Below are 27,673 nucleotides of genomic sequence, written 5' to 3'. Positions count from 1 at the left end.
CTCAATTACTGCGTTAATGCGGCGTGGCATGGAGTCGATGAGTTTCTGGCACTGCTCAGGTGTTATGAGAGCCCAGGTTGCTCTGATAGTGGCCTTCAACTCTTCTGCGTTTTTGGGTCTGGCATTCTGCATCTTCCTTTTCACAATACCCCACAGATTTTCTATGGGGCTAAGGTCAGGGGAGTTGGCGGGCCAATTTAGAACAGAAATACCATGGTCCGTAAACCAGGCACAGGTAGATTTTGCGCTGTGTGCAGGCGCCAAGTCCTGTTGGAACTTGAAATCTCCATCTCCATAGAGCAGGTCAGCAGCAGGAAGCATGAAGTGCTCTAAAACTTGCTGGTAGACGGCTGCGTTGACCCTGGATCTCAGGAAACAGAGTGGACCGACACCAGCAGATGACATGGCACCCCAAACCATCACCCAACCATGCAAATTTTGCATTTCCTTTGGAAATCGAGGTCCCAGAGTCTGGAGGAAGACAGGAGAGGCACAGGATCCACGTTGCCTGAAGTCTAGTGTAAAGTTTCCACCATCAGTGATGGTTTGGGGTGCCATGTCATCTGCTGGTGTCGGTCCACTCTGTTTCCTGAGATCCAGGGTCAACGCAGCCGTCTACCAGCAAGTTTTAGAGCACTTCATGCTTCCTGCTGCTGACCTGCTCTATGGAGATGGAGATTTCAAGTTCCAACAGGACTTGGCGCCTGCACACAGCGCAAAATCTACCCGTGCCTGGTTTACGGACCATGGTATTTCTGTTCTAAATTGGCCCGCCAACTCCCCTGACCTTAGCCCCATAGAAAATCTGTGGGGTATTGTGAAAAGGAAGATGCAGAATGCCAGACCCAAAAACGCAGAAGAGTTGAAGGCCACTATCAGAGCAACCTGGGCTCTCATAACACCTGAGCAGTGCCAGAAACTCATCGACTCCATGCCACGCCGCATTAACGCAGTAATTGAGGCAAAAGGAGCTCCAACCAAGTATTGAGTATTGTACATGCTCATATTTTTCATTTTCATACTTTTCAGTTGGCCAACATTTCTAAAAATCCCTTTTTTGTATTAGCCTTAAGTAATATTCTAATTTTGTGACACACGGAATTTTGGATTTTCATTTGTTGCCACTTCAAATCATCAAAATTAAATGAAATAAACATTTGAATGCATCAGTCTGTGTGCAATGAATAAATATAATGTACAAGTTACACCTTTTGAATGCAATTACTGAAATAAATCAAGTTTTTCAAAATATTCTAATTTACTGGCTTTTACCTGTATGTACAAAATAAACCACATGATGTTGGTACATCAGTCGAGGAAAATGATCAAACTACATAAATAACATACTGTAATTTGATTTTGATATAATTGTTTTTATCTTGATAGATTGAAAATTAACAGAAAAAAACCCAACAACATTATGATTTGTACAAATTTAGAATGTGCTTGTTCTATTTTTAAACAAAGAAAACAATCTGAAGTTGTCTTTATTTTTAAGTTATCGTGCCGTGATTTTACCAGTCCGGCCCACTTGGGAGTAGATCTTTCTCCATGTGGCCCCCGATCTAAAATTAGTTTGACACCCCTGAATTAGGGGCACTTGTTACGTATGTCTAGCTTGTGTGCTTGGCTGTTGTGTAGCTGCTACAGGAGGGCAGGGATTCAAATGGCCCCAACCATTGTGACAGGAATAGGGGTCCGTCATTTTGCAATGCAGTCTGCTGAAAATGATACATAGCAACTTACGCTGTGGTCAAACACATTTTATGATGTCCAACACCCTACTGCCGTCTGGCGGCTAAAGTGGATAGTGCATACCCCCAATTCATCACGTTTCATGTGTCAGGTAAACCGCAATGAACAGGGCCATTTGAATCCCCTTCCTACTGTAGCGCCTAGTAGCCTATAGCACACCATATTTACCTTTGGTCAATTATGACTAAAATACAAAAAAAAAATAAATCATTTGTGTGCTTATTGAAGGATATTTGCACAAGTAAACACGCTGCAGGACTGCTTATTAGCTCATATCAGAGATTTTAGGCCCTATACTCACCCTGTGTAGCCAGCTATTTTGACAATAACTGTTCTATGTTGAAGCCTTCACAGTGGGCATTAAACCTGTAAAGCTGCACACGGACTACTTTAAAGTTTCATTTCTATAGTAATCTGCCTTCAGAAAGGAATCACCATTTTTTTTTTTTTTACTACGATATTGTAATGAGTTAATAAAACCTTGTCCTTCAACATTGCCCCTTTTAAAGAACTAATAATTACAGTGAGTGTCATATATGAAAGAAAATATAAAAATAAGTACAGAAAAAAATAAATGAATAATAATAATTAAGCATCGATATACTAAAATTGTGGCCCTAAAATGATCACTTATTGAGGCTGACACCACCTGGGCCGCATGGGCAGCAGACCGAAGCATCATGCCCCCTCCCCCAATCCAGCAGGCCCTCATTAGGGGCCTTGTACCTGCTGGGCCAGTGCCCCTTTACGTGCATCTCTCTTTAGGCTCCAGGTGTGTCAGGTGGTTGCACTTCACCCGAGGGGACATCTCGGGCTTATTTAATGTGATGGCGACCTGCCTGGTGCAAATCACTGCAACAGCTCCCCCTTCCCTCCCGACAAACAAGGACACAGTAAAGCTGCACAAGGGCTGAATGGGGAAAACACAGGGGGTCTTTCAGAGGAGCGAGGAATATGACCTTGTAAAGATGAAAGACAGCAAGCGATCAAAGAGGAAGTGGGTCCGCGCTGATGTGGCAGGAGATTGGTCATATCAGGGGCCCCGGGGTCACGTGTTTGTGCATATGCGTGTTGAACTCTGCACAGCGGGGATCGACGGCTACGACCGACTCCACCGGTGCTGGATAACACCAACACTTTCACAAGCCGCTGCTTAATTGCTCTTTAAACTGCACTTTGTTATGAGCAGCACAGCACGTTACGGCAAAGACTACATTTACATGCCCACAAAAAAAAAAAAAAAAAATAGCAGCATGTGTAGTTTGGAGCCAGGAGGAAACCTGATCTCAAAGTTAATGTGGGGGCAAACCCACATGGAGCTGTTGGTTTAAACTATATCCCAATTACTAGAATAGCGTGGAAACGGCAGCTCACTTTGTGAGTGCATGGAGCCCATCAGCAAGCACTAAACTCACTTAACCTTGTTATCTTATTAGCCTCAAATTAAATCATGATATAAGTCGAGTATAACACAACAAACCCAACATATCCGCTATACATTAACCATGAACGACAGCATTAAAGAGGAACTGCACTTTATTTTTGGAATTTTGCCTATCATTCACATTCATAATGTAAGACAAGAACACATATGTTGTTTTTTCTAAATGCATTCTAAGGCCCCTTCTACACGAAGAGTAAATCCCACCTAACCTCATCCTTGTCCACTCACACACACAACGGTCGTTTAAGACCCCCGCCCCCCTCCGTCCGCCGGCGCAACGCGACCTAGTACAGATACGCGGAAAATGCGCACGTCATACTCACATCCAGTGTTGCTTTTTGCGCAAGTTCTTAAATTTAACTTATCTGAAAAATATCCAGTGTTGTGGTATTTCAATTAACTGGAATCCAGTGTGCTGTGGGGCCCTATTGTCGTGAATCACACCTGAGCCATCATAAACTAATTAAATCTTTATTGGACATGTAAAAGCAAACAATGTGATAAAGAACATTTTACATCAATCAATCTAGGGCAGTGTTTTTCAACCTTTTTTGAGCCAAGGCACATTTTTTGCGTTGAGAAAATGCGGAGGCACACCACCAGCAGAAATCATTAAAAAACTAAACTCAGTTGACAGTAAAAAGTTGTCGTCGCAATTGTTGGATATGACTTTAAACCATAACCAAGCATGCATCAATATACTGTAGCTCTTGTCTCAAAGTAGGTGTACTGTCACCACCTGTAACATCACACCATGACTTATTTAGACTTTTTTTTGCTGTTTTCCTGTGTATCGTGTTTTAGTTCTTGTTTTGCGCTCCTATTTTGGTGGCTTTTTCTCTTTTTTTGGTATTTTCCTGTAGCAGTTTCATGTCTTCCTTTGAGCGATATTTCTCGCATCTACTTTGTTTTAGCAGTCAAGAATATTTCAGTTGTTTTTATCCTTCTTTGTGGGGACATTGTTGATTGTCATGTCATGTTCAGATGTACTTTGTGGACTCCGCAGTAAGTCTTTGCTGTTATCCAGCATTCTGTTTTTGTTTACTTTGTAGCCAGTTCAGTTTTAGTTTTGTTCTGCATAGCCTTCCCTAAGCTTCAATGCCTTTTCTTAGCGGCACTCACCTTTTGTTTATTTTTGGTTTAAGCATTGGACACATTTTTTACCTGCACACTGCCTCCCGCTGTTTCCGACATCTACAAAGCAATTAGCTACCGGCTGCCACCTACTGATATGGAAGAGTATTACACGGTTAGTCTGCCGAGCTCTAGACAGCACCGACACTCAACAACAACACATCATTTGCAGACTATAATTACAAGTTTGCAAAAAATATTTTTAACCCAAATAGGTGAAACTAGATAATCTCCCACAGCACACCAGACTGTATCTCACGGCACACGAGTGTGCCGCGGTACAGTGGTTGAAAAACACTGATCTAGGGATCTAGATATCTGGTCAGTACACTCCTCACTCTTTTGTCTTCACCTTCATTGTCTGTTCGTTTTTGGTGACTTTATATACTCTGGACCTAGACGTTGAGTCTGAGACATGCATGGTGGACAATAACTGATACAGTCTGCGTTGCCAGTCCAAAAGCATTCGCAGTTTTCCGTAGTCTTCCCTCGACGGCCAGGTAATACAAAGCACACGCTACCTTTTTTTTATCACATCCACGGGAGCCCGCATTCTCGTTGTCTCTCCTTCGACAAATGGACAAAGTTTTTTTGGTAAGTAGAATCGCAGCTGACCTGGACATTCAAAAGTTATCTTGCCGTCTGAAAAGTGTTGTATCCGAAATAGCTGCAATCACTTTCTCTTAAGGTATTCATGTGTGATTTCCACAAGCGTCTGTACAGACGGAAGGAGAAACACGGGCATGTCTGGATGACTCGCCTCCATATTTCCAGTAGTTAGCTCCGAGTTACGAAACCGCTTTATTATGAAGCTGGCTGTGGCTCGTTCTTTTTGACGTCACTCCCTGTGTGGGGCGTAATCTTTCTGGCGTCACTTCCTCTCTGAACTCAGTTTGTAAATGATCAATGAGTCTATACGAAGCTAAGAGCCGGAGATTCAAGAAATAGACGACGCACTTACCCGTGTAAAAAAATTGTCCGAGCAGGGGGACTTTAAACAATGGTTTAGTGTGGCTGAAACGGGGCTTAGGCTAAATAATTATTTGTTTAAGGGGTTATCCGGCTTAGTGTAGATATAGCCTAAAAAGACATCCAAAAACTGCCAACAAAACTCCATTTACCTCTCAAAACCTGAATATTAACCAAGTATTAGCGATTTTGTTGTTATAAACGCTAACACAGAGGAACTACTTTTAGCGGTGCCGTCATCACAGAGAGCTAACTAGCCTATGTTTTTACATTGACATACTGATCTGCTGCATCGCGTCTGAGTTGGTAAAAACTATTTCTAGACCATAAATCACTTGGATGGTAGAAGGATGTGGACATAAACTCAGAAGTTGGTCAACCTTGACATCCAACTTAGACCCAGAGATGAGAGTAAGACGCTCATTTGCGGCACATTTTTCTAAACCTGCTTGAGAATTATGATGAATTCTTCATCTAAACAGTAAGACATTAACAAATCCATCAGTCGGCATCCCAGTGAGAGCAGACATTGTACAGTGAGTGATTGTTTTATTATGTTCATAGTTTGTATTTCTTGTTTAGCACTTAGCAAGACTGCTACTTGATGTTTAGTGTTTCACTAAAGCTGGATCTGTTCAGCACACAGCTTCTTTATAAGCGGAATAGAGGGACTTCCATTGGCTCCAGGGCCGGCCCGTGGCATAGGCCGTATAGGCAAATGCTAAGGGCGCCGTCCATCAGGGGGCGCCACGCCAGTGCCACAAATGTTGGAGAAAAAGAAAAAAAAAAGTTGGTACTATTATTTCTAAATACAAAAAATAATCCCACGTTAATTAAAATGCAAAGTAAAGCCTATATAATATAAATATTATAGCACTAACATAACTAAATATTATAGCACGGTGCGCCCCCTCCCTTCCTGTATCATGACTCTTTTTGGACGTCACCACATCAAAAAATCAACACAAGATGTCAAAACGGCCAAAACTGTCAGGTGCCCAGGGAAGAAAAAAGAGAAAAGAAGAGGAGGAGAAACGAGAAAAAGACAAGAGGTAGCAGGTAGGTAACGTTAGCCTACATGAAATTATTTGTCTGTTACAGAATGTGATAGTAACCTGGCTTTTTAGCATTAAGCTAATGTTACATGATTCGGCAATTGCTAATCAATAAATAGCTAGTTCTGTTTTAACGTCGGGTTAATATTGTGGAGGGGGCTAAATTGTTATGGAAAATAATAATAATGTAACATTAGGTAATTACAGTACTCCCACCTTACATTCCTCAGGGACATTTGTATTAGATCTTTTAAGCAGGTGTTTTTTGTTTACATTGTTATTGCCTTCTGGTTAGCTAATGTTTGCCCTGCAGGTAATAGTCACTTTTCCACCCCTTTATATATTAGGTATAGTTGTAAGCCTAGTTGTTAAAGTGCACATCATTAATGTAAATTAAGCAATATGTATGTAAAAAATATTGTATTTCATATATTCATTTTTTATTTTTTGCATTCATTTATTTATTCTTTTTTTTTTAATCTTGTTAACTATTCTGATTGTTAATTTGCTTTCTTTAAGTAAAAAAAAGGTCAAAGACAAAGCTATTCGGTTTCTTGTGAGTATATACACTTCACTGCCGATGTGGGGGGGGCGCCACCTAAAATCTTGCCTAGGGCGCCAGATTGGTTAGGGCCGGGCCTGATTGGCTCCATTCTTAGCTGACTTTTATTTACGATGTAGAAAGCTTAAAACAAAGAAAAACATACGTGTTCTTGTCTGACATAAGGATTGTGAATAATAACCACAATTCAAAAAGTGCAGTTCCCTTTTAGGTTGTATTAAATAAAACAAGAATTGGACAGAATATGTATTTACATTGCAGTACAATATACTTTATACTCACTACTTGGACATCAGAGGGCACTCTGGACAAAAAGTCCAGGATCTCATTGTTATCAATGGTGTAAGGATCTCGTAGCTTCTTGGTGAATTTATTCACTCCTGTATCGGGCCAGAGAAATTATTATTAGCACGTTGTATACAACATTAGGTACAGCTTCACAATGTAATGCCATTCAGAAGACAGCTAAATAAGTCCACCTTTACAAAGATGATAGTTAAATAAGGCGCCCAAAAGACTACATTTGTATCAGCACGATGCAGTGTAACAAAACACACAATAAACATTTGTGTCAATCAACCACAGTAAGCATTAACATATTTGCTGACTTAGAATTGTTCTATGAGGTGAGTCAAGTCAAAGTTATGTTAGCCAATTGAAAACTACAGATTAAAATAGAGTTAAGTAAGACACAAAAAAATGTCGGATTTAAAACTATTTTGGATATAATTTTTTGTTTATTTTTAACAGTCAACAGTAAAAGTAGTAGTACTTAGTCTAGCAAAAGAGGTTTCAGGCAAGATTATTTGTATTTAAGTAAATCCTCACACCTTACAAAACACCTATTGTAACAGTAAGGTGTTAGGCCAAATTACCACAAAATCTGGTACACACCGTTTTAGGACCTAGTATTCACACACATGTCTGTAAAACCTAATTCTGATAGGTTGAAACAGGACCCTTACCCTTGCACATGCAGGATTACCACACTAACCATAAATCATTGACCATTCTTCTCACACACTGCATCTGGACAGTATTCACAGTGCTTCACTTTTTCCACATGTTGTCATGTTGCAGCCTTATTCCAAAATGGAATACATTCATGTATGACTTCTAAATTCTACACACAATACCCCATAATGACAATGTGAAACGTTTTTTGTTTTTTTTAATTTGCAAATGTATTACAAATTAAAAAATCACATGTACAAAGTACATTATTATTCACAGCATTTGTTCAATACTTTGTTGATGCACCTTTGGCAGCAATTACAGCCTCGACTCTTTGGACAGCACCTTTCAAGCTGCATCAGGTTGGATGGGAAGTGTTGGTTTTCATCCAGGATATCTCTGTACTTTGCTGCAGTCATCTTTCCCTCTATCCTGACTATCCTCAGCATGATGCTGCCACCACCATGCTTCACTGGTGACAAGTGCTGCCTGGTTTCCTCCAAACACGATGCTTGGTATTCACACCAAAGAGTTCAATCTTTGTCTCATCAGAGGGTTCTTGGTCACCTCCCTGACTAGACTAAGATGAATGTACAGAGACATCCTGGATGAAAACCAACTTCCCATCCAACCTGATGGCACTTGAGGTGCTGCAAAGAGGAATGGGCCAAACTAACCAAAGATTAAAAAATATTTGAGGCTGTAATTGCTGCCAAAGGTGCATCAACAAAGTATTGAGCAAAGACTGTAAATAGTTATTATGTACATTTTTGTTTTAATACATTTGTAAATTTAAGAAAACAAACACTTTTTCACATTGTCATTACTGGGCATTGTCTGTAAAATTTTAAGGACAGATTTATTCCGTTTTGGAATAAGGCTGTGACATAACAAAATGTGGAAAAAGTGTGTGTGAATACTTTCCGGATGTACTGTGTAAACATGAAGAATATTTGTATTTATACACTTTGGAAAATAAACTGATGTTATACAGTATAATACAAATACATGTACAGTCGTCCCTCGCAACATCGTGCTTTAAATGGACGCCGTCCCCCGCGGGACAGCGTGGCGAAGTTGGGAGAGTGGCCGTGCCAGCAATCTGAGGGTTACTGGTTCAATCCCCACCTTCTACCATCCTAGTCACGTCTGTTGTGTCCTTGAGCAAGACACTTCACCCTTGCTCATGATGGGACTGGTTAGCGCCGTGCATGGCAACTCCCGCCATCAGTGTGTGAATGTGTGTGTGTGAATGGGTGAATGTGAAAAATAGTGTCAAAGCGCTTTGAGTTCCTTAAAAAAGGTAGAAAAGCGCTATACAAGTACAACCCATTTACCATTTAAATATTGTGGCTTATATAAATATATATTAATTTGTGATGTAGTAAAGCCACAATAAATATATACATATATATATATATATATATATATATATATACAGTATATATACTGTATATATATACTAGGAGTGTAACGGTACACAAAAATTTCGGTTCGGTACGTACCTCGGTTTAGAGGTCACGGTTAGGTTCATTTTCGGTACAGTAAGAAAACAACAAAATATACATTTTTGGGTTATTTATTTACCAAATTTGCAAAATCTTCCACCAAAAATATTTTTCTCAGTGGAATATTTGGTGTGAAGTAATCGGAACCTTGGATAGGTCAATAATTCATAATAACATTGATTTTGATTCAATATTATGTTTTGAGCAATGACAGTTTATAAGACAAAACGACTACTTTGTTTTATTAGTCAACATTGTAACTTTTTCTAAATTACATTTAACCTTTAAGCTTTTTTATTTCACTTTTGTTATGTTTTTGTTTATTTTAATAGTACAAACCCCGTTTCCATATGAGTTGGGAAATTGTGTTAGATGTAAATATAAACGGAATACAATGATTTGCAAATAATTTTCAACCCATATTCAAATGAATATGCTACAAAGACAACATATTTGATGTTCAAACTGATAAACATTTTTTTTTTTTGCAAATAATCATTAACTTTAGAATTTGATGCCAGCAACACGTGACAAAGAAGTTGGAAAAGGCGGCAATAAATACAGATAAAGTTGAGGAATGCTCATCAAACACTTATTTGGAACATCCCACAGGTGAACAGAAAAATTGGGAACAGGTGGGTGCCATGATTGGGTATAAAAGTAGATTCCATAAAATGCTCAGTCATTCACAAACAAGGATGGGGCGAGGGTCACCACTTTGTCAACAAATGCGTGAGCAAATTGTTGAACAGTTTAAGAAAAACCTTTCTCAACCAGCTATTGCAAGGAATTTAGGGATTTCACCATCTACGGTCCGTAATATCATCAAAGGGTTCAGAGAATCTGGAGAAATCACTGCACGTAAGCAGCTAAGCCCGTGACCTTCGATCCCTCAGGCTGTACTGCATCAACAAGCGACATCAGTGTGTAAAGGATATCACCACATGGGCTCAGGAACACTTCAGAAACCCACTGTCAGTAACTACAGTTGGTCGCTACATCTGTAAGTGCAAGTTAAAACTCTCCTATGCAAGGCGAAAACCGTTTATCAACAACACCCAGAAACGCAGTCGGCTTCGCTGGGCCTGAGTTCATCTAAGATGGACTGATACAAAGTGAAAAAGTGTTCTGTGGTCTGACGAGTCCACATTTCAAATTGTTTTTGGAAACTGTGGACGTCGGATTGTTATAGGCGCAAAGTTGAAAAGCCAGCATCTGTGATGGTATGGGGGTGTATTAGTGCCCAAGACATGGGTAACTTACACATCTGTGAAGGTGCCATTAATGCTGAAAGGTACATACAGGTTTTGGAGCAACATATGTTGCCATCCAAGCAACGTTACCATGGACGCCCCTGCTTATTTCAGCAAGACAATGCCAAGCCACGTGTTACATCAACGTGGCTTCATATTAAAAGAGTGCGGGTACTAGACTGGCCTGCCTGTAGTCCAGACCTGTCTCTCATTGAAAATGTGTGGCGCATTATGAAGCCTAAAATACCACAACGGAGACCCCCGGACTGTTGAACAACTTAAGCTGTACATCAAGTAAGAATGGGAAATAATTCCATCTGAGAGGCTTAAAAAATGTGTCTCCTCAGTTCCCAAACGTTTACTGAGTGTTGTTAAAAGGAAAGGCCATGTAACACAGTGGTGAACATGCCCTTTCCCAACTACTTTGGCACGTGTTGCAGCCATCTATGTTAATTATTATTTGCAAAACAAAAATAAAGTTTATGAGTTTGAACATCAAATATCTTGTCTTTGTAGTGCATTCAATTGAATATGGGTTGAAAAGGATTTGAAAATCATTGTATTCTGTTTATATTTACATCTAACACAATTTCCCAACTCATATGGAAACAGGGTTTGTATTTTTAGAATGTGCCGTGGGCCTTTAAAACATTAGCTGTGGGCCGCAAATGGATATAAAAAATAATCCTGGACAGAGTCAACACAAAAATCAAGGACAAAACACCACTCAACCAATGGAGAAATACAGCAGCAGTAATCAAATGGTTCAACAACATCCAAGACAAACAACAGCACAACTTTATCTCCTTTGATATCGAAGAATTTTACCCTTCCATCACGCAAGACCTACTGACTCAAGCACTAGACTTCGCCTCAGACTACGACTCAATCACAGGCAACGAAAGAAACATCATCATCCACGCAAAAAACTCCATTCTCATCCACAACAGTACACCATGGCAAAAAAAGAACAATGCAACATTTGACGTCACTATGGGAAGTTTTGACGGAGCAGAAACGTGTGAACTCGTTGGAAGTTTCCTCCTCTCCCAGCTCGCTAGCCTCAATCTGAACCTTGGTATTTACCGTGATGACGGACTGGCAGTGTGTCGCGCCTCGCCAAGGAGCAGCGAGAATACCAAGAAGCGCATATTCCAAATTTTCAAAGAGAACGGCCTACGGATCACGATTGAAGCCAACAAGCAAACCGTCAACTTCCTTGACGTCACTTTCAACCTGAGAAATAACAGCTACCAACCATTCACGAAACCCAACACAACACTCCAATACGTGCACCATGACAGCAACCACCCACCCACCACCACGAAAAGAATACCTACCGGAATCAATAAAAGGCTATCGATGCTGTCATCTAGCAAAGCTGAATTTGACAAAGCAACCCCCCCGTACCAAAAAGCCCTTGATGAAAGCGGATACAATTTCACCCTCACCTATGAACCCACGCCAGGAAACCAGCCAAAAAAGAACAGAAAACGAAACGACATCATCTGGCACAACCCCCCATACAGCAAAAACGTCTCAACTAACATTGGACACAAATTCCTCAATCTGATTGACAAACACTTTCCCAAAGACAACACCCTAAGAAAAGTATTCAACAAGAACAACATTAAATTGAGCTACAGCTGTATGAACAATATACGACAAATCATCTCAAACCACAACAAAACAATTGCAAATGAGCCGTCGGCCCCCGGACAGAGCGACTCCAAAACCAACAAAGGCTGTAACTGTTGAAAGAAACCTGATTGCCCTCTCAACGGGGGGTGCTTACAAACATCAGTTGTCTACCAATCTAAGGTAATACGCAAGGACATTAACACATCCGACACATATGTAGGATTAACCGAGGGAGAATTCAAAACCAGATGGAACAATCACAAGGCTTCTTTCAGGAACCAAAACCTGCGGAATACCACAGAACTCAGCAAACACATTTGGGACCTCAAAGACAATAATGTTGAATATTCAATAACATGGCAAATTCTTGCATCCAGCACACCTTACAATAGTGGTAATAAAAGATGCAACCTATGCTTGAAAGAGAAACTGTTTATTATTTACCGTCCAGACCTGTCATCCCTCAACAAGCGCAGCGAAATTGTAACAGCATGCCGCCACAGACGGAAACACCTCCTAGGTAACACATGAGCCAATCACCACGCCCCTACACCAGCCTGTACCCACCCACTCTGTGCCCTATATAAACCATGGTATGTGAATGCTCCCATTAAAATCTCCTGATGATTGAGGGAACCCCCCTTCATGAAACAGGCCTGTAGAGATGAAATAGTCTTGTGATTTTTTCCCCACACATACATATATATACATATATATATATTAATCTGTGATGTAGTAAAGCCACAATATTTAAAGCACAATGTTGCAAGGGACGACTGTACATGTATGTGGGGGGGGGGGCATGGCCTGCGGATCTGCCGCAGAACGGGGTGTGCCAGGACCGGCCTCGAAGACAGCGACAGGTGCGTAGTTGGCCCAGGTGGGCCTTGTTATCTAATCACCTTTTGCCTTTATTAGCAGCAGCCGGGTTGAGACACGTGGTTAGAGCTGGAGCGAGGGAGCGAGAGCGAGAGACAGACGCAGAGAAAACATTTTGCTGGAAAGCAAAACACTTGCACGATTTTATGAAATAAAACAGTGTTGTAACCCTGATCCGGGCTCTCGTGGCAGTATTTGGTGGTCTGACGAACCCACTGGAGGGCAACCTCCACAATGTACATGACTGACTGTACATTTTCTACCGCTTGTCCCTTTCGGGGTCGCGGGGTGTGCTGGAGCCTATCTCAGCTGCATTCGGGCGGAAGGCGGCGTACACCCTGGACATATATATATATATATATATATACACACACACACATATTTTACAGTGCAGTATTCTTCTTATTTTGTGTTATGTTAGGGCGTTTAATAAAGATATTTATCTTGCGGGACTTTTGTTTTCGGGTCAAGGGAGAACAATGCTAACAACAAACTGTGAAGGTTAATTTTGACGCTACTATATCTTCACCATGACAGTCAAGTTGGCCAACTTTTGGCAGACTACATTTTTCATGAATTTTATTTTCAACTCCTGCCTCTTCAATACGACATCTCCAAATCGGGCACCCTTTGACATGAGCGATGTCAACAGACGAGATGAGAGACATACCAGGACTTGATGGCGCGGCACCTAATGCTAACGAGACTGTTATCAGCTATGCTAGCAGCGCTAGGTGGAGATGAATTCTGTTGATCGACGTAATCAGCTCCACATGACATTGGTGAGCCTTTGGCGTGTGTGATGTGGAATGACAACACAGGTCACAAAATGCTAACAACACGGCTAACTGACTGTCAAGTTGTCCAACTTTTGGCAGAACAACTTACGCCCGAGATTTCAGCACATGGAACACATTCAAGGCTACTGTATTGAGTGAACGCAGTGTAAGGTTGACTGTTATTTCATGTTAAGTGGGCTCGAAGTTAAAACTATTTTTTTTGTTAAACTTCTGGACTATAAGCCGCTACTTTTTTCTTACACTTTGATACCTGCGGCTTATACAACTATGCAGCTAATGTATAGATGTTTCTTCACTGAGGGCAATAATGCAAATAGTTTTGTTTTTATAAAAACAAGCGTAGGCACTGAAAAGGTGTGTTACTGTTTGTGCAATGGCGACATCTCTTGGACAAGTTCTCTCACTGCAGGTGCTGCAGCGTCCTTCCCTTATGTTAAGACTGAGCTTTCAATCAGAAGTAGGCCGTTCTGTCTACAACAGAACGGAAATTGCTGACAGAACCCTCGCATGGATTCTTCTTTCATCACTCCAAGCAACGTTTGTAAGTTTTACAATCTAACTAAAACAATTCTTATTTACTAAACCGTCCATATTTGTATGTGCTATTGTGATGTAATGAAGCTAGCGTCATTAGCATTAGCTTATATGCTAACACGTTTATTATTATTAACTTACAATGGCATTATTTTTGTAATGTTTCAGCTTTCGTAAAATCACCAAGCTAGTGTGTCCATGACGATGACTTCTGTTGTGTGATCAGCCGTTTGGAAACAAGGTTTCCAACATTAACATTTACAGTAAATAACTAATTTAACAACGTATATATTTTTATTTTATAGTCCAGTGCGGCTAATCTACAATTTAGTGGGTGCGGTTTATATAGTCCGAAAAATACGGTTATCCTACTTTGCGGAAATTTGTTTACTACGGTCAGGTAGGGCTGGGCAATATATCAAGTTTGTAAGATATATCAATATAATTTTAAACAAGATATGGATTAAGAAAATATCGTAATACCGATATAATTTATTTCACGCTAAAATGACCAAATGGCGCTTATTTGTTGTGTTCTTTGTTCTCCCCCACTCCTCACTCCCTCTCAATACTCCCCTTCCTCCTTCCAAGAGGTGATTGCACGTATAAGAACATCCATGATTGGTTGGTTGTTTAGTCACGATTGGTTGAGATTAGGGCAAAGCAATAGGGACAGGCCAATCAGAGGCAAGATAGGGCGGGTCATGGAACCAGGAAGTGAAATCACAGCAGACATCCCAAATGACAACGAGAGAGTCATAGAAGAGAAGAGGGAATTTTAAGCGGGATATTTATATATAAAAAAAAAACTAGTGGAAGATGGCAGAGGGATTCTCTTCTTTAGATTTTTCTTTTAGCGATATAGATGACGTCCAGGAAACCCACAATGCGTCTACTGGGCCACATTTGGACAAATGTATGCGTCTGGATAAAACATTCATTGGAGTTGTTTACCATGTAAGCACAAATCCAAACTGCTCTCGAGTTGCCAAGCCGGGCATAGTTTGCACGAGAAATGCTGCCAAAAATGTATGCCGAATTGAGGAAGATCATGCCACACAATTAAGTCAAGTCACTTACTTGGTGCTGACCAGAACCGTACGTGTGTGACAGTCTATTACATCGTCGACAAGGAATTAATAAGTGCCTGCCTGCAAATTAATTTTTAATCTGAGTTTGATAAATTTTTTTATTATTTGCACAGCTATGTTATTTATTTTAAGTAGAAATAATATTTATCTATTTGATTTATATTATGTAATTCTGTGCTACTTAAACAGTTTATTTTCTGTGCTGTTATTATCCATCTTGACTAACTGGGTTAATAAAAGTGCCACTGGCTGTTTGCAGTACAGTTCTCATTCAGTTCAATTTCAGTGAATCTCGCTCAAAAATTAATATCTTTATACAGTCGTGGTGAAAAGTTTACATACACTTGTAAAGAACATAATGTCATGGCTGTCTTGAGCTTCCGATAATTTCTACAACTCTTGTTTTTTTGTGATAGAGTGATTGGAGCACATACTTGTTGGTCACAAAAAAACATTCATGAAGTTTGGTTCTTTTATGAATTTATTATGGGTCTACTGAAAATGTGACCAAATCTGCTGGGTCAAAAGTATACATACAGCAATGTTTATTTTGGCAATTTCACTGCAATAAGGCGCTTTTGGTAGCCATTCACAAGCTTCTGGCAAGCTTCTGGTTGAATTTTTGACAAAACTGGTGCAGTTCAGCTAAATTTGTTGGTTTTCTGACATGGACTTGTTTCTTCAGCATTGTCCACACGTTTAAGTCAGGACTTTGGGTAGGCCATTCTAAAACCTTCATTCTAGCCTGATTTAGCCATTCCTTTACCACTTTTGACGTGTGTTTGGGGTCATTGTCCTGTTGGAACACCCAAGTGCGCCCAAGACCCAACCTCCTGACTGATGATTTTTGGTTGTCCTGAAGATTTTGGAGGTAATCCTCCTTTTTCATTGTCCCATTTACTCTCTGTAAAGCACCTGTTCCATTGGCAGCAAAACAGGCCCAGAGCATAATACTACCACCACCATGCTTGACGGTAGGTTTGGTGTTTCTGGGATTAAAGGCCTCACCTTTTCTCCTCCAAACATATTGCTGGGTATTGTGGCCAAACAGCTCAATTTTTGTTTCATCTGACATCACATGGACAAAGATAAGACCTTCTAGAGGAAAGTTCTGTGGTCAGATTAATAAAATGTAACTGTTTGGCCACAATATTTTCAGTAGACCCATAACAAATTCATAAAAGAACCAAACTTCATGAATGTTTTTTTGTGACCAACAAGTTTGTGCTCCAATCACTCTATCACAAAAAAATAAGAGTTGTAGAAATTATTGGAAACTCAAGACAGCCATGACATTATGTTCTTTGTGTATGTAAACTTTTGACCACGACTGTATGTATACTTTCACCGGAAAATATATCGAATATCGAGTTAAAGTAAAAATATATCGAGAAATACTTTTTTGTCCATATTGCCCAGCCCTACGGTCAGGTCTGGAAACAATAGGCGGCGATAAACCAGGGATGACTGCACTATAAATACACATCGATTACTTGTGCTTACCCCAGGCTAGCACAATGTATCTGAAAGGGATGAAGTACACCACGATGGTTGCCACTCCCAGAGTGACGATGGCAAGCCAGCTTAAAAAAGGCACAGTCCAGTTAAAAGTGCTGTGGAAAAAAAGAAAAGGAAAAAATATTGACAGGGCGCAGGCAGGGTGCTTCAAAAGTATATGATTCAGGAGGATCATCTGTTGGCAGCGTTTGTAAGTTCTAATCGGGCTGGCAAGGCAAAGTGGGGCAACCTGCAGAAAAACACTGGGACGTGCGGAGCGAAGCACAAAGCGCAGTGGGCCGGGCTCCGAGGAGCAGGCTTACGACTCACTTCTTTATCCTCTCGCCATAGGAGGCCACTTCATCCAGCGCATTCTGCACACTGATACACACGTCCTGAATGGCATAAAGCTTGTTCATGAAGCCCTTTCTCTCAGAGTCCTGCAAAGACACAGATAGGGTTGTGGGCAAGGGAGGGATAAAAAGGCAGGGTGCAACAGGAAGAGATGGAAGGGGGAGAAATGGGAAAGGAGAGAGACGAGGCAAAAGGCATCTTAGTGGAAACAATACATGTTGAATAGCGGCAAAGGAGCCAAATCTCCGGATATCCCGCTCCAATTGACTGTGCTCATTCCAGGCGGTAATAGAGATATAAAGTCAGCAGAACAAATCATCATGTTTTCCTCACACAGACAATTTGAATATGTTAATAGAACGGCAGAATCAAACGGAAAGCCCAATGGAAACATCAATCTTCACCCCGCCCACTCCCGGCGCTGCCAAAATCAGGCTGAGGCCAATTGTGCAACTGACTGGCATGCTGTGATGATGTCACCGGCCGTGACATCATCATCATTGACTTTGGATGGCAACAAGAACTTGGGAGTCTCTACTGGAAACCAAAGAGTTGAGCGAGTCATGCAGACTAACAGGAAGGAGAGGAATCTTCACACAACGAGGTTTGGGGGGCAGTCGGAGTTAAGTAGGTGTGTTTAATAAGCATGCCCACGTCAAAGAGGAATAGTAAAAGGTTGACGAGAAGCATCAGATGACAGCGATGTAATGCAAATATATTCTTAACTCTTCTGGTGACCGACAACAATGGATTATCTTCACCTTCTTTATACAAAGGCCCCTTCTACACTAAGATAACTAAGGTTATCCAGGGTAAATCCCACCTAATCCTTGTCTTACAGCACCTCTTCCTGAGGGTGTTTCAGTCTTATAACTTCACCTTTATCTTTACTTTTTAGACCAAAATGCATCCGTTCTTCCTTTTCTGTCTACATACTGTGTCTGCTTGTAAGTACTGCGTGTGTGTGCACTGGCGAACATGCTTGTAAAACCAACAACGACACGACGTGACGACGGCGGAGGGGCGGGGCGATATGATTCATTAGTATCGCGATACTATACCAATACCGGTACAACCCCAGTACACACTATTTTATAGATTGCACACACTGTTTGGAGCGAGGTATTTGGATCTTAGTACATCAGGCCCTCTATGTATAAAAAATCCTGAACCTCTGTGAGGCCCCACTACATCCTTCCCATCCAGACTCCAAACGTCCCTCCTTCTCTGATGGGATCATGTGAAGAATGAACCACGGGACAGTCGGAAAGTCTTTGCCTCCCCAGCAAAACCACACAAGACAAATAGATATAATTAGTCACAAAGCCAAGGGGTTAGTTTTCTTTGCAAATACTTCACCAGTCCGTCTTTATTTCTTCCTGCCTTTATCGTCATGTGGTGAATCAGTTCCTCTGATTCCATCTGCTTTTCATTGCTCACTCAAACAAGTCTCAGTCTATTGTGATTGCCTGGCGAGGCCCATCCCAGCCGGGCTGGATCAGGCCGTCTGTACCTCGGAGGGTCACAGGGGAGAGGTGTGAGAGCGCGGGCGGGGGTGGATAGGACATGTCAAAGGTCACTGAAGCATAAACCGCTGCCACATGCCCCTCGGACTGCGGTCTGACTCCTATTTCCTGTCTTCAAACGAGACTCGGGGAGGCGGGAGGTAGTAATAACACAGAGCGCCAGGGAGAACCTTGTTTTCCCAGCTTCCCCACTCACTGCGCACATATGGAGCCAGGCAACCTGTTCCTATAATGCAACCCAATACACACACCCCACAGCTATTAGGTGAGGTTGATCTGCACACCTGGTCTTGCTGAGTAACTCTCTAAACATTATTACGTATTCCAAAACAAAAAGACAGTAAGGGTCACTTCCTTGACAGAGTAAGATTGCGTGAGAACTTTAATGTCAGTCATCACTCAATCCAAAAGGAAGTGACATCATAAACAAAAGTCCCGGCCTAAGTCTTAAGCTCTAGAACAGAAGCGACTTCTTGATAAATTAAGCTAGGACAGAGCGTAAAACAAAGACAACAAGAATACGCTATACACTGGCAATAACCTTTTTAAAGTTAAAGTTAAAGTACCACTGATAGTCAAACGCACACTAGGTGTGGTGAAATTACCTCTGCATTTGACCCATCCCCTTTTTCCACCCCCTGGGAGGTGAGGGGAGCAGTGAGCAGCAGTGGTGGCCGCGCTCGGGAATCTTTTTGGTGATTTAACCCCCAATTCCAACCCTTGATGCGGAGTGTTTTGTATGTATATTCAGTGTTGGCGCTAGGAATTCTCGAAATGGGGTCCCAGGGACCCCATCAAATTTATAAAAATGTGGTCCCACGGTAAATTTTTGGGGTCCCACTTTTTTGTAACCGTTTTGAAAACAAATGATAAATGTATGCATTATCCTGTTGTATCTCACATTCTATATTGTGTTTTGGAAAAAGGTTGTCATAAACGTTACTTACCGTATTTTTCGGAGTATAAGTCGCACCAGAGTATAAGTCGCACCGGCCGAAAATGCATAATAAAGAAGGAAAAAAACATATATAAGTCGCACTGGCGTATAAGTCGCATTTTTTGGGGACATTTATTTGATAAAACCCAAACCCAATAGACATTTGAAAGGCAATTTAAAATAAATAAAGAACAGTGAACAACAGGCTGAATAAGTGTGCGTTATATGAGGCATAAATAACCAACTGAGAACGTGCCTGGTATGTTAACGTAACATATTATGGTAAGAGTCATTCAAATAACTATAACATATAGAACATGCTATACGTTTACCACACAATCTGTCACTCCTAATCGCTAAATCCGATTAAATCTTATACGTCTAGTCTCTTACGTGAATGAGCTAAATAATATTATTTGATATTTTACGGTAATGTGTTAATAATTTCACACATAAGTCGCTCCTGAGTATAAGTCGCACCCCCGGCCAAACTAGGAAAAAAACTGCGACTTATATACCGTAAAATATGGTAAGTCATTAAAGAAATAATACAAAAGAAAACAAATTTGTTTGCATATGTAAATGTATTCTGTTATAAACATTCATTCACTTTCTTCTTTCCTTCATGGATCTAAACTTTACCGCTGCCGGTAGTTTTTTCTATGATGATAATGGTGTGCCAGGGCATACATGCATATGACACATTGAATTGATTATTCCCACCTGTATGTAGATGATCAGTCGTTTAAAAACCGCCACATCTACATGGCAAATAATGCCAACAAACTTAGAATTTATTAAGTTAGTTTCAATGTCATTTAATACAGTGGCACTCAATGCCTCTAGCATTTCATATCTGGCTTGGTGATGGCCATAAGGTGTGTGTTCCCCTTTAAGATTGGTGGTATGTGGGGTGAGTGACGTGTGTAAGTGAGTGGGAAAGTTAGGAGAGGGAACGCTAGCATGTGAGTGAGTGTTAATAGCATGGTGGATGTCTGCTTGGCGGAAAACATAAATAAAGAGTTGTAACAAATCGATGGCCTCGTCATTCCGACCAAAGAGCGGAACTGTAGGGACCCACTGTTAAGTGTTTCCCCCAAAAATACATCGGCCCTGGAGAGAACGTCTCCCCCGCGCTCCTCGACCACGGTCTGGGAGCAAACAAGCAGGAAAGGTGTAACATGAAGTTTCTTGGTGCCTGGTGAGGCTGGATATTGTAAATCAGTGCACCCAGTCGTAAAGAGTCGGTAAAAAAAAAAGAAATCTGTATCCCGGAGACACGCTGATTTCCGGAAATGTGCGCCCTTTCTGATTTCAATGCATAAAAAGACACAAAAAGTGCGTTAACGCCAACAGTGTATATGTTTATAATTAAATGTGCATTAACAGCTCATGTTATGTTGAAAACCACATGAAAATGCATTGAGGAATAGGCGAGTTATGAATGATTATCAACATACAAGGCATTATATAGATTGCATAGCATTTATTGCAAGTGGCCCCCACTAAGTTGGTGACCACATGGCTCCTACAGTGCGCTGGTATCTACTTAAGTTCCCAGTCTGTCAGCTACAGATGTGGGAGCTAAATTTTAACATTTTGTTTTCATTGAAGGGGTTGTTTGAAACCTTTCGTTTTTTCGAAAGTGTTGTAAGCATTACAGGTGAAACTCCAATAATGTGAATATCGAGCAAAAGTTCATTAATGTCAGCAGTTGAACTTTAAATGTGAAACTAATATGTGATATAAACTCATTGCATGCAAAGTGAGACATCTCAAGCCTATTTTGATGATCATTGCTTACAGTTTTTGAAAACCCCACATTTTCAATGTGAGGTTTTCAAAAGCTGTAGTCCATAATCATCAAATCTATACCAAAAGAAGTCTTGAAATATCTTGAAATGCATGTTATGAGACTGTGTCATATATAGGGATGATGTTTGATAAGAAATTATCGAGTTCGAGCCCATTATCGAATTCTCTTATCGAACCGATTCCTTATCGATTCTCTTATCGAATCCAGATAGGTTGTTGTATATGGAAAAAAACACAATATTTGGTTTAACAAAAGCTCACTTTTATTGTATAAGAAAAATAAATAAATAAATAAATAAATAAATAAATATTGACTGTTACCCCCCTAAAAAAATAAAATACATAAATATTGACTGTTGTTTCCCAAAGTATATTAAGTGGGATTTTTCAGAAAAACAAATATAAACAGTAACACAAAAACAACCTGTCTCTGTGATCACTATAGGTGAATAGCCATGCCTTGAGGCGTTTTTTCCGGTCCATTATTTTTGCTGCTTGTGTGACATTAAAGGAAATGACGTAGCTCAGTCATTAGACTGAGCTACATTTCCTGTGATGTCCCACAGGGCATTTCTTGTGGGACGGGATTCGTTCCCAGGGATTCGAATAAAGAACCAACTCTTTTTCTTTACTATAGTGGCCTCGATAACGGGAACCGGTTCTCAAAAAGGGATTCGAGCCCATGGAATCGTTTCGTTTCTTCTTCTTATCAAACGGTTCTTTTGTTATCGAACGGTTCTTTTCTTATCGAAAAACCGAGAGAACCGGTTTCGAACATCATCCCTAGTCATATATCAGTTTCACCTTGTAAATCTAATTTCTGGAATAAACAAACCTGGCCACAATAATACATTTTTTTGATTTTCACCTGTATTTTTACTATACTACTGTTTGTGTCCTCCCCTACTCTTTGAAGTTATGTAACTGACATATGGCATAAATACTGTACGTTGAACAAGTGTATGCAGTATGTTCAAAGTGCACAATAGCGCTAATGACAGCCACACCTTATTGGAGACTAGACAAATTCATTAACATTAAACACACAAAACACCATACATAACAGTCTGTGTTTCCTCATGCTCGTTCAGTATTTCCTCAAGCATCTCAAGAAAAACATCAGTAGAAGAGGACACAAAATAGAATACTACCTACCGCAAAATCTTCTTTTTCTATCGTTGAGCGCCGAGTCTGCTCTTCTTCCTACATTTTTCTGCAGGTTCTTTCTCCCCTGATTGCTGGGATCACATTTAGCTTGAGTCTTATATTTTTAGTCTTCAAAGTCCCAATCAGTCAACAAAATGCACCCCTCTCGCTTAGTCTGTCCCATTTTGCACAAGTCAGTTTTACTGGGGAGGTCCATACTTACAGTACATTATGTTCCCATCATTTGCAAATGTATGCAGGCAAGACCCTTCTTTAGTTGTATCGTTACAACCTGCAGCAATGCATCTGGAAGCCATATTTGATCATTATTTCATATTCTGCACAAAAATAACATGATTCGGGCTGGAGATGCCACCAAAACACAAACTAGACAATATAAAATTGCATGAGCAGGCCCTTGTTGAAACTCGTTAGAAAACAAGCCTAAAATCACTTCTTTGAGTTTGAGTTTATTTGGAACATGCATGCATACAACATGATGCATCACAATTTCCAGTTTCTCTATTCAGCATGTTTGAAAAAGAGTAGGAAGAAGCAGAGCTGATTTAATCCTACCCCTTTTCCTTTACTTAGCAGTTGCTAACACTTTTGTTCACTTCCTGTTCTCAATTTATTCACAATATACTCCATAAGTAATAACATTAAAAATAAATTATAATTAGTGAAGTAAGTTATATTTCATATGGTGAGATGAGTAAGATTATCTAGAAAATGAATAGACGGATGAAATACATTCAGAATGTTTATCATGGTTCTTCTTCTGTGTACTTTGTAAACACTTTAAGTTTGAAGAGTTTCGTGAAGTGGATCATATTAGTACATTGTTTGATTTATTTACTTAATCCATTGCATAATTTAATTCCACATACAGATATACTGAATGTTTTAAGTGTTGTACGTGCATACAAATGTTTTAAATTACATTTTTCTCTAAGATTATATTTCTCCTCTTTTGTTGAGAATAATTGTTGAATATTCTTGGGTAGCAGATTATAGTTTTGTCTATTTTGGGGGGAATTTTGCCAATAAGTAATACATAATAATAATTCATTAGTATTAGAGGGGCTCTTTGATGAGTTATTGGATTGAGGTAAGGCACAGTCCTTCAACATTACAGCATGTGTGCACCTCAAGGACTTGTTTACTAAACATTATTAATTCTCTGCCATTGCATGCTGGTTTGTTTTAGCGGAGTACCCATCCATCCATCCATTTTCTACCACTTGTCCCTTTTGAGGGTGGCGGGGGTGCTGGAGCCTATTTCTCAAAACATTCCTAAAAGTTGAATTGTGTCATGGCGTGGACTTTGGGGGGTTTGTTTTCCTGAGATGCAAGAAAGGTTGGATCGGCGTGAAGGTAAGGACATTATTTATTTTAACACTAAACTACAAAAGGGGTACAAACAAAAGGCGCGCTCAAGGCGGTGATAAACTTGGCTAAGAAACAAAACTACCACAAAGGCAAAACTATGGACAATAAACAAAAACTTACTTGGAATGCAGGGAACTATGGCATGGATTTCAGAGGTATCATCAGGTAACATGGGTAGCAAGGGTAACAGAAGCAATGTCGCCAGGACGACCAACTGAAAATGACAGGCTTAAATAGTAGTCTCTGATAAGCAACAGGTGCGTGGAAAGGCAGGTGAAAATCATAAGTAACCATGGTGACTAAACTCAGGAAGTGCATAACCAGGAACTAAAAGGAGTCCAAAACAAACCGATAACACAAAACATGATCTGACCACGGATCATGACAAAATGACAGTTGGGGAGTTATTGATTTCACAATTTGTTTATCATTAAGATTGTAGTTGCGGTGTACAACTGCTCTCAGGTCTTTCTAATATTTTGGTTGCATGAGAGAGGACTAACAATACTCAAAGTGTGCATCGGAAACTCCTTGACATTAATCAACTTTCATCAGGCAAGGAAGTGAAAATATCGAGTGATCCGTCGGGAGAAGAGTGTTGCACTTGTGTCCCAAGTTTGCATCATTGTTTGAAAGTGTGACGTGAATTCTGAGCCATTATGTTAGGGCTGTGTAAAAGCGTGTGGAGCAGGTTCAGTGCTAGAGTGCTCGCATCAAGGAGGACAGCAGCGCTTGTTAAAGTGATGTGGATGCATAAAGGCACGCGCTGCACAGGAAACAGCTAAGTCAGGCTAACAGCGCCGCGCTCGGTGGTTGACTTGTGGTAAACTCGCTGAAATGCTTGATGAAATATTTACCAAAGGAAATATGTGCCATGTGGTCGTGTGTTTCGCCGCTCTTCCAAAAATCAGCGTCATGCCTGCAAAGGAGCAAAGTGGGCAGCTAACTTTGCAAAGACAGCGTGTCCTTCGCTGACCTGATGCCTCCAGCCTGAGGACACTGAGGACACAGTCAATTAGGATGGAACCAAATATATGTCCTATATCTACATTGGAATGTAAATAAATATAAATGTAACAGGATGATATCCCATCCTACTGCATAATTAGTCTGAACCAAACACAAATTCTTACCTTTTGTACTGTAAAAAATGGAATGTCAACGGAAACATGACATCATGGTGATATGTGCTTCCCAAGGGGGCAACTGAAGAGAGAAGAAGTAACTTCTACCCCAGAAAAATAAGACATTTTGTCTGTTTGGGGAGTCAAGCTGAGGAATGTTTGTTTTCCAGCGAGTGCAGGAATAATATTATTTGCAACAGTGCTTCTGCGTCTTAATATCGTTATTTTCATTAATTTTTTACCATTTGTGAGCTGGAACTTATTACAGCTGGCTTCAAACAACCATTCACACTCTCAGCATCAAGGGTTGGAATTGGGGGTTAAATCACCAAAAATGATTCCCAGGCGCGGCCACCGCTGCTGCTCACTGCTCCCCTCACCTCCCAGGGGGTGATTAAGGGTGATGGGTCAAATGCAGAGAATACATTTTGCCACACCTAGTGTGTGTGTGTGACAATCATTTACCTTTTTAACCCATGGACAATTTGCAGTCTCCAATTAACACAGGGGTGTTCAACTGTTTTTTACTGAGGGTCACATTGCCGTTATAGGGTAAAATGATGTGGCAGGCCACATCAAATGATCTGGATGACCACATTAAATGATGTGGCGGATTACCTAAAATGACTTGGAAGGCCACGATAAATAATGTGGATAAAATGACCTCGCGGGCCAAATTAAACATGGTGGACCACATAAAATGATGTGGCGGGTCACACAAATGATGTGGTAGGCCATATAAAACAATGTCATGTACCACATTATATAACGTGGCGGAGCACATAAAATCACATGACAGGCCACGTTAAATGATGTGATAAAATTATGATGTAGGCCTGATTAAATTAAGCGGCGGGTCAGATCTGGCCCCCTGGCCTTGAGTTTTATACCTGCGAATTAACCTTACAGGCATGTTTCTACCATATTGTCTATCACAGTGGTTCTCAACCTTTTTTCAGTGATGCACCCCCTGTGAAAATTGTTTTAATTCAAGTACCCCCTAATCAGAGCAAAGCATTTTTGGTTAAAAAAAATAGATAAAGAAGCAAAATACAGCACTATGTCATCAGTTTCTGATTTATTAAATTGTATAATAGTGCAAAAATATTGCTCATTTGTAGTGGTCTTTCTTGAACTATTTCGAAAAAAAGATATAAAAATAACTAAAAACTTGTTGAAAAATAAACAAGTGATTCAATTATAAATAAAGATTTTTACACATAGAAGTAATATCAACTTAAAGGGCCCTATTTGGGGATTGTAATTGAGATCCATCTGGATTCATGAACGTAATTCTAAACATTTCTTCACAAAAAAAGAAATCTTTAACATCAATATTTATGGAACATGTCCACAAAAACATCTAGCTGTCAACACTGAATATTGCATTGTTGCATTGTAATGAATGGAATAGCCTACTTGATTTGATGTTCAGTTTATTAACTTACATTCATATATTGTTGAAGTATTATTCAATAAATATATTTATAAAGGATATTTGAATTGTTGCTATTTTTAGAATATTTAAAAAAAAATCTCACGTACCCCTTGGCATACCTTCAAGTACCCCCAGGCCATTTGAGAACCACTGGTTACCAGTGGTTATACCAACTGTACCAATTAACTACTGCTGTAGCCACGCTGGAGCTCCCCTTTTTTAGTACCTCATTCTCCTCACCTGCCTTCTCTGCATCCTGGGATCATGATAACCGTCGACATGCGGCGATATATGAACCCCTCTACAAAGTTTGGTGGATATTGGTTTTGTATTTTTAGTGTACTCCTGCTAATTGTGTCTGTTTTACTGTCAAAAAGTTGATTAAAACAGTAAAGCTGTTGGTTGGCCTAAGACGGTTGCACAATATAATTTTCATACTTTAAACACAAAATCATGAGTAAATCATTACAAATCATTCTCTAGAAATACTGTAAGTGAATTTATGATATTTATGTTAAACAATATGATTGGTAGACATAAATGTGACTGAAACAAGCAAAGCAAAACAAGGCTAGGTTAAGAAAGAGAAGATAAGATAAGGTACATTTGGCAATGTACCAGCCTTGCAAGGCATAAACCTCCTGATAGGCAATCAGGAACAGGTGAGGAGAACAGCCGTCAGAAGCAGTAAACTCACAGCAAGACAGACCAACAACAGGAAGAGGAACCAGAATAAGAGCGCTGGAGAGGAAGCAAACATAAAGTCTAAAACAGTGATGAGAGATCTTGGCAAGGAAGACTTCATAAAATGTGGGTGAAGATCCAACTAATGACACTTGTGCATGGATATATGATTTCACTTGGA

General features: G+C 40.2%; 1 protein-coding gene across 6 annotated transcripts in view; it reads right to left on the bottom strand.

Annotated features, from left to right (window-relative positions):
- Window positions 1–27,673, bottom strand: part of mctp1a (multiple C2 domains, transmembrane 1a) — a 502,786-nt gene that overhangs the window by 40,911 nt on the left and 434,202 nt on the right. For 3 of the 6 annotated variants that reach the window (XM_061986604.1, XM_061986607.1, XM_061986608.1), the window contains 3 exons: window positions 17,407–17,516; window positions 17,083–17,192; window positions 7,202–7,299 (listed from right to left, as the gene is read on the bottom strand). The exons of 1 other annotated variant lie outside the window; for it this stretch is intronic. In XM_061986604.1, coding sequence (XP_061842588.1) covers window positions 7,202–7,299; window positions 17,083–17,192; window positions 17,407–17,516 — 318 coding nt within the window. The remainder of the gene's footprint in view (window positions 1–7,201; window positions 7,300–17,082; window positions 17,193–17,406; window positions 17,517–27,673) is intronic. 2 more of the 6 variants (XR_009817879.1, XR_009817880.1) reach the window with 1 other exon arrangement.

The sequence above is a fragment of the Nerophis lumbriciformis genome, linkage group LG12 (genome assembly GCF_033978685.3).
Source record: "Nerophis lumbriciformis linkage group LG12, RoL_Nlum_v2.1, whole genome shotgun sequence".
Taxonomy (NCBI): Eukaryota; Metazoa; Chordata; class Actinopteri; order Syngnathiformes; family Syngnathidae; genus Nerophis; species Nerophis lumbriciformis.
This window is presented reverse-complemented; position numbering and strand designations above follow the sequence as displayed.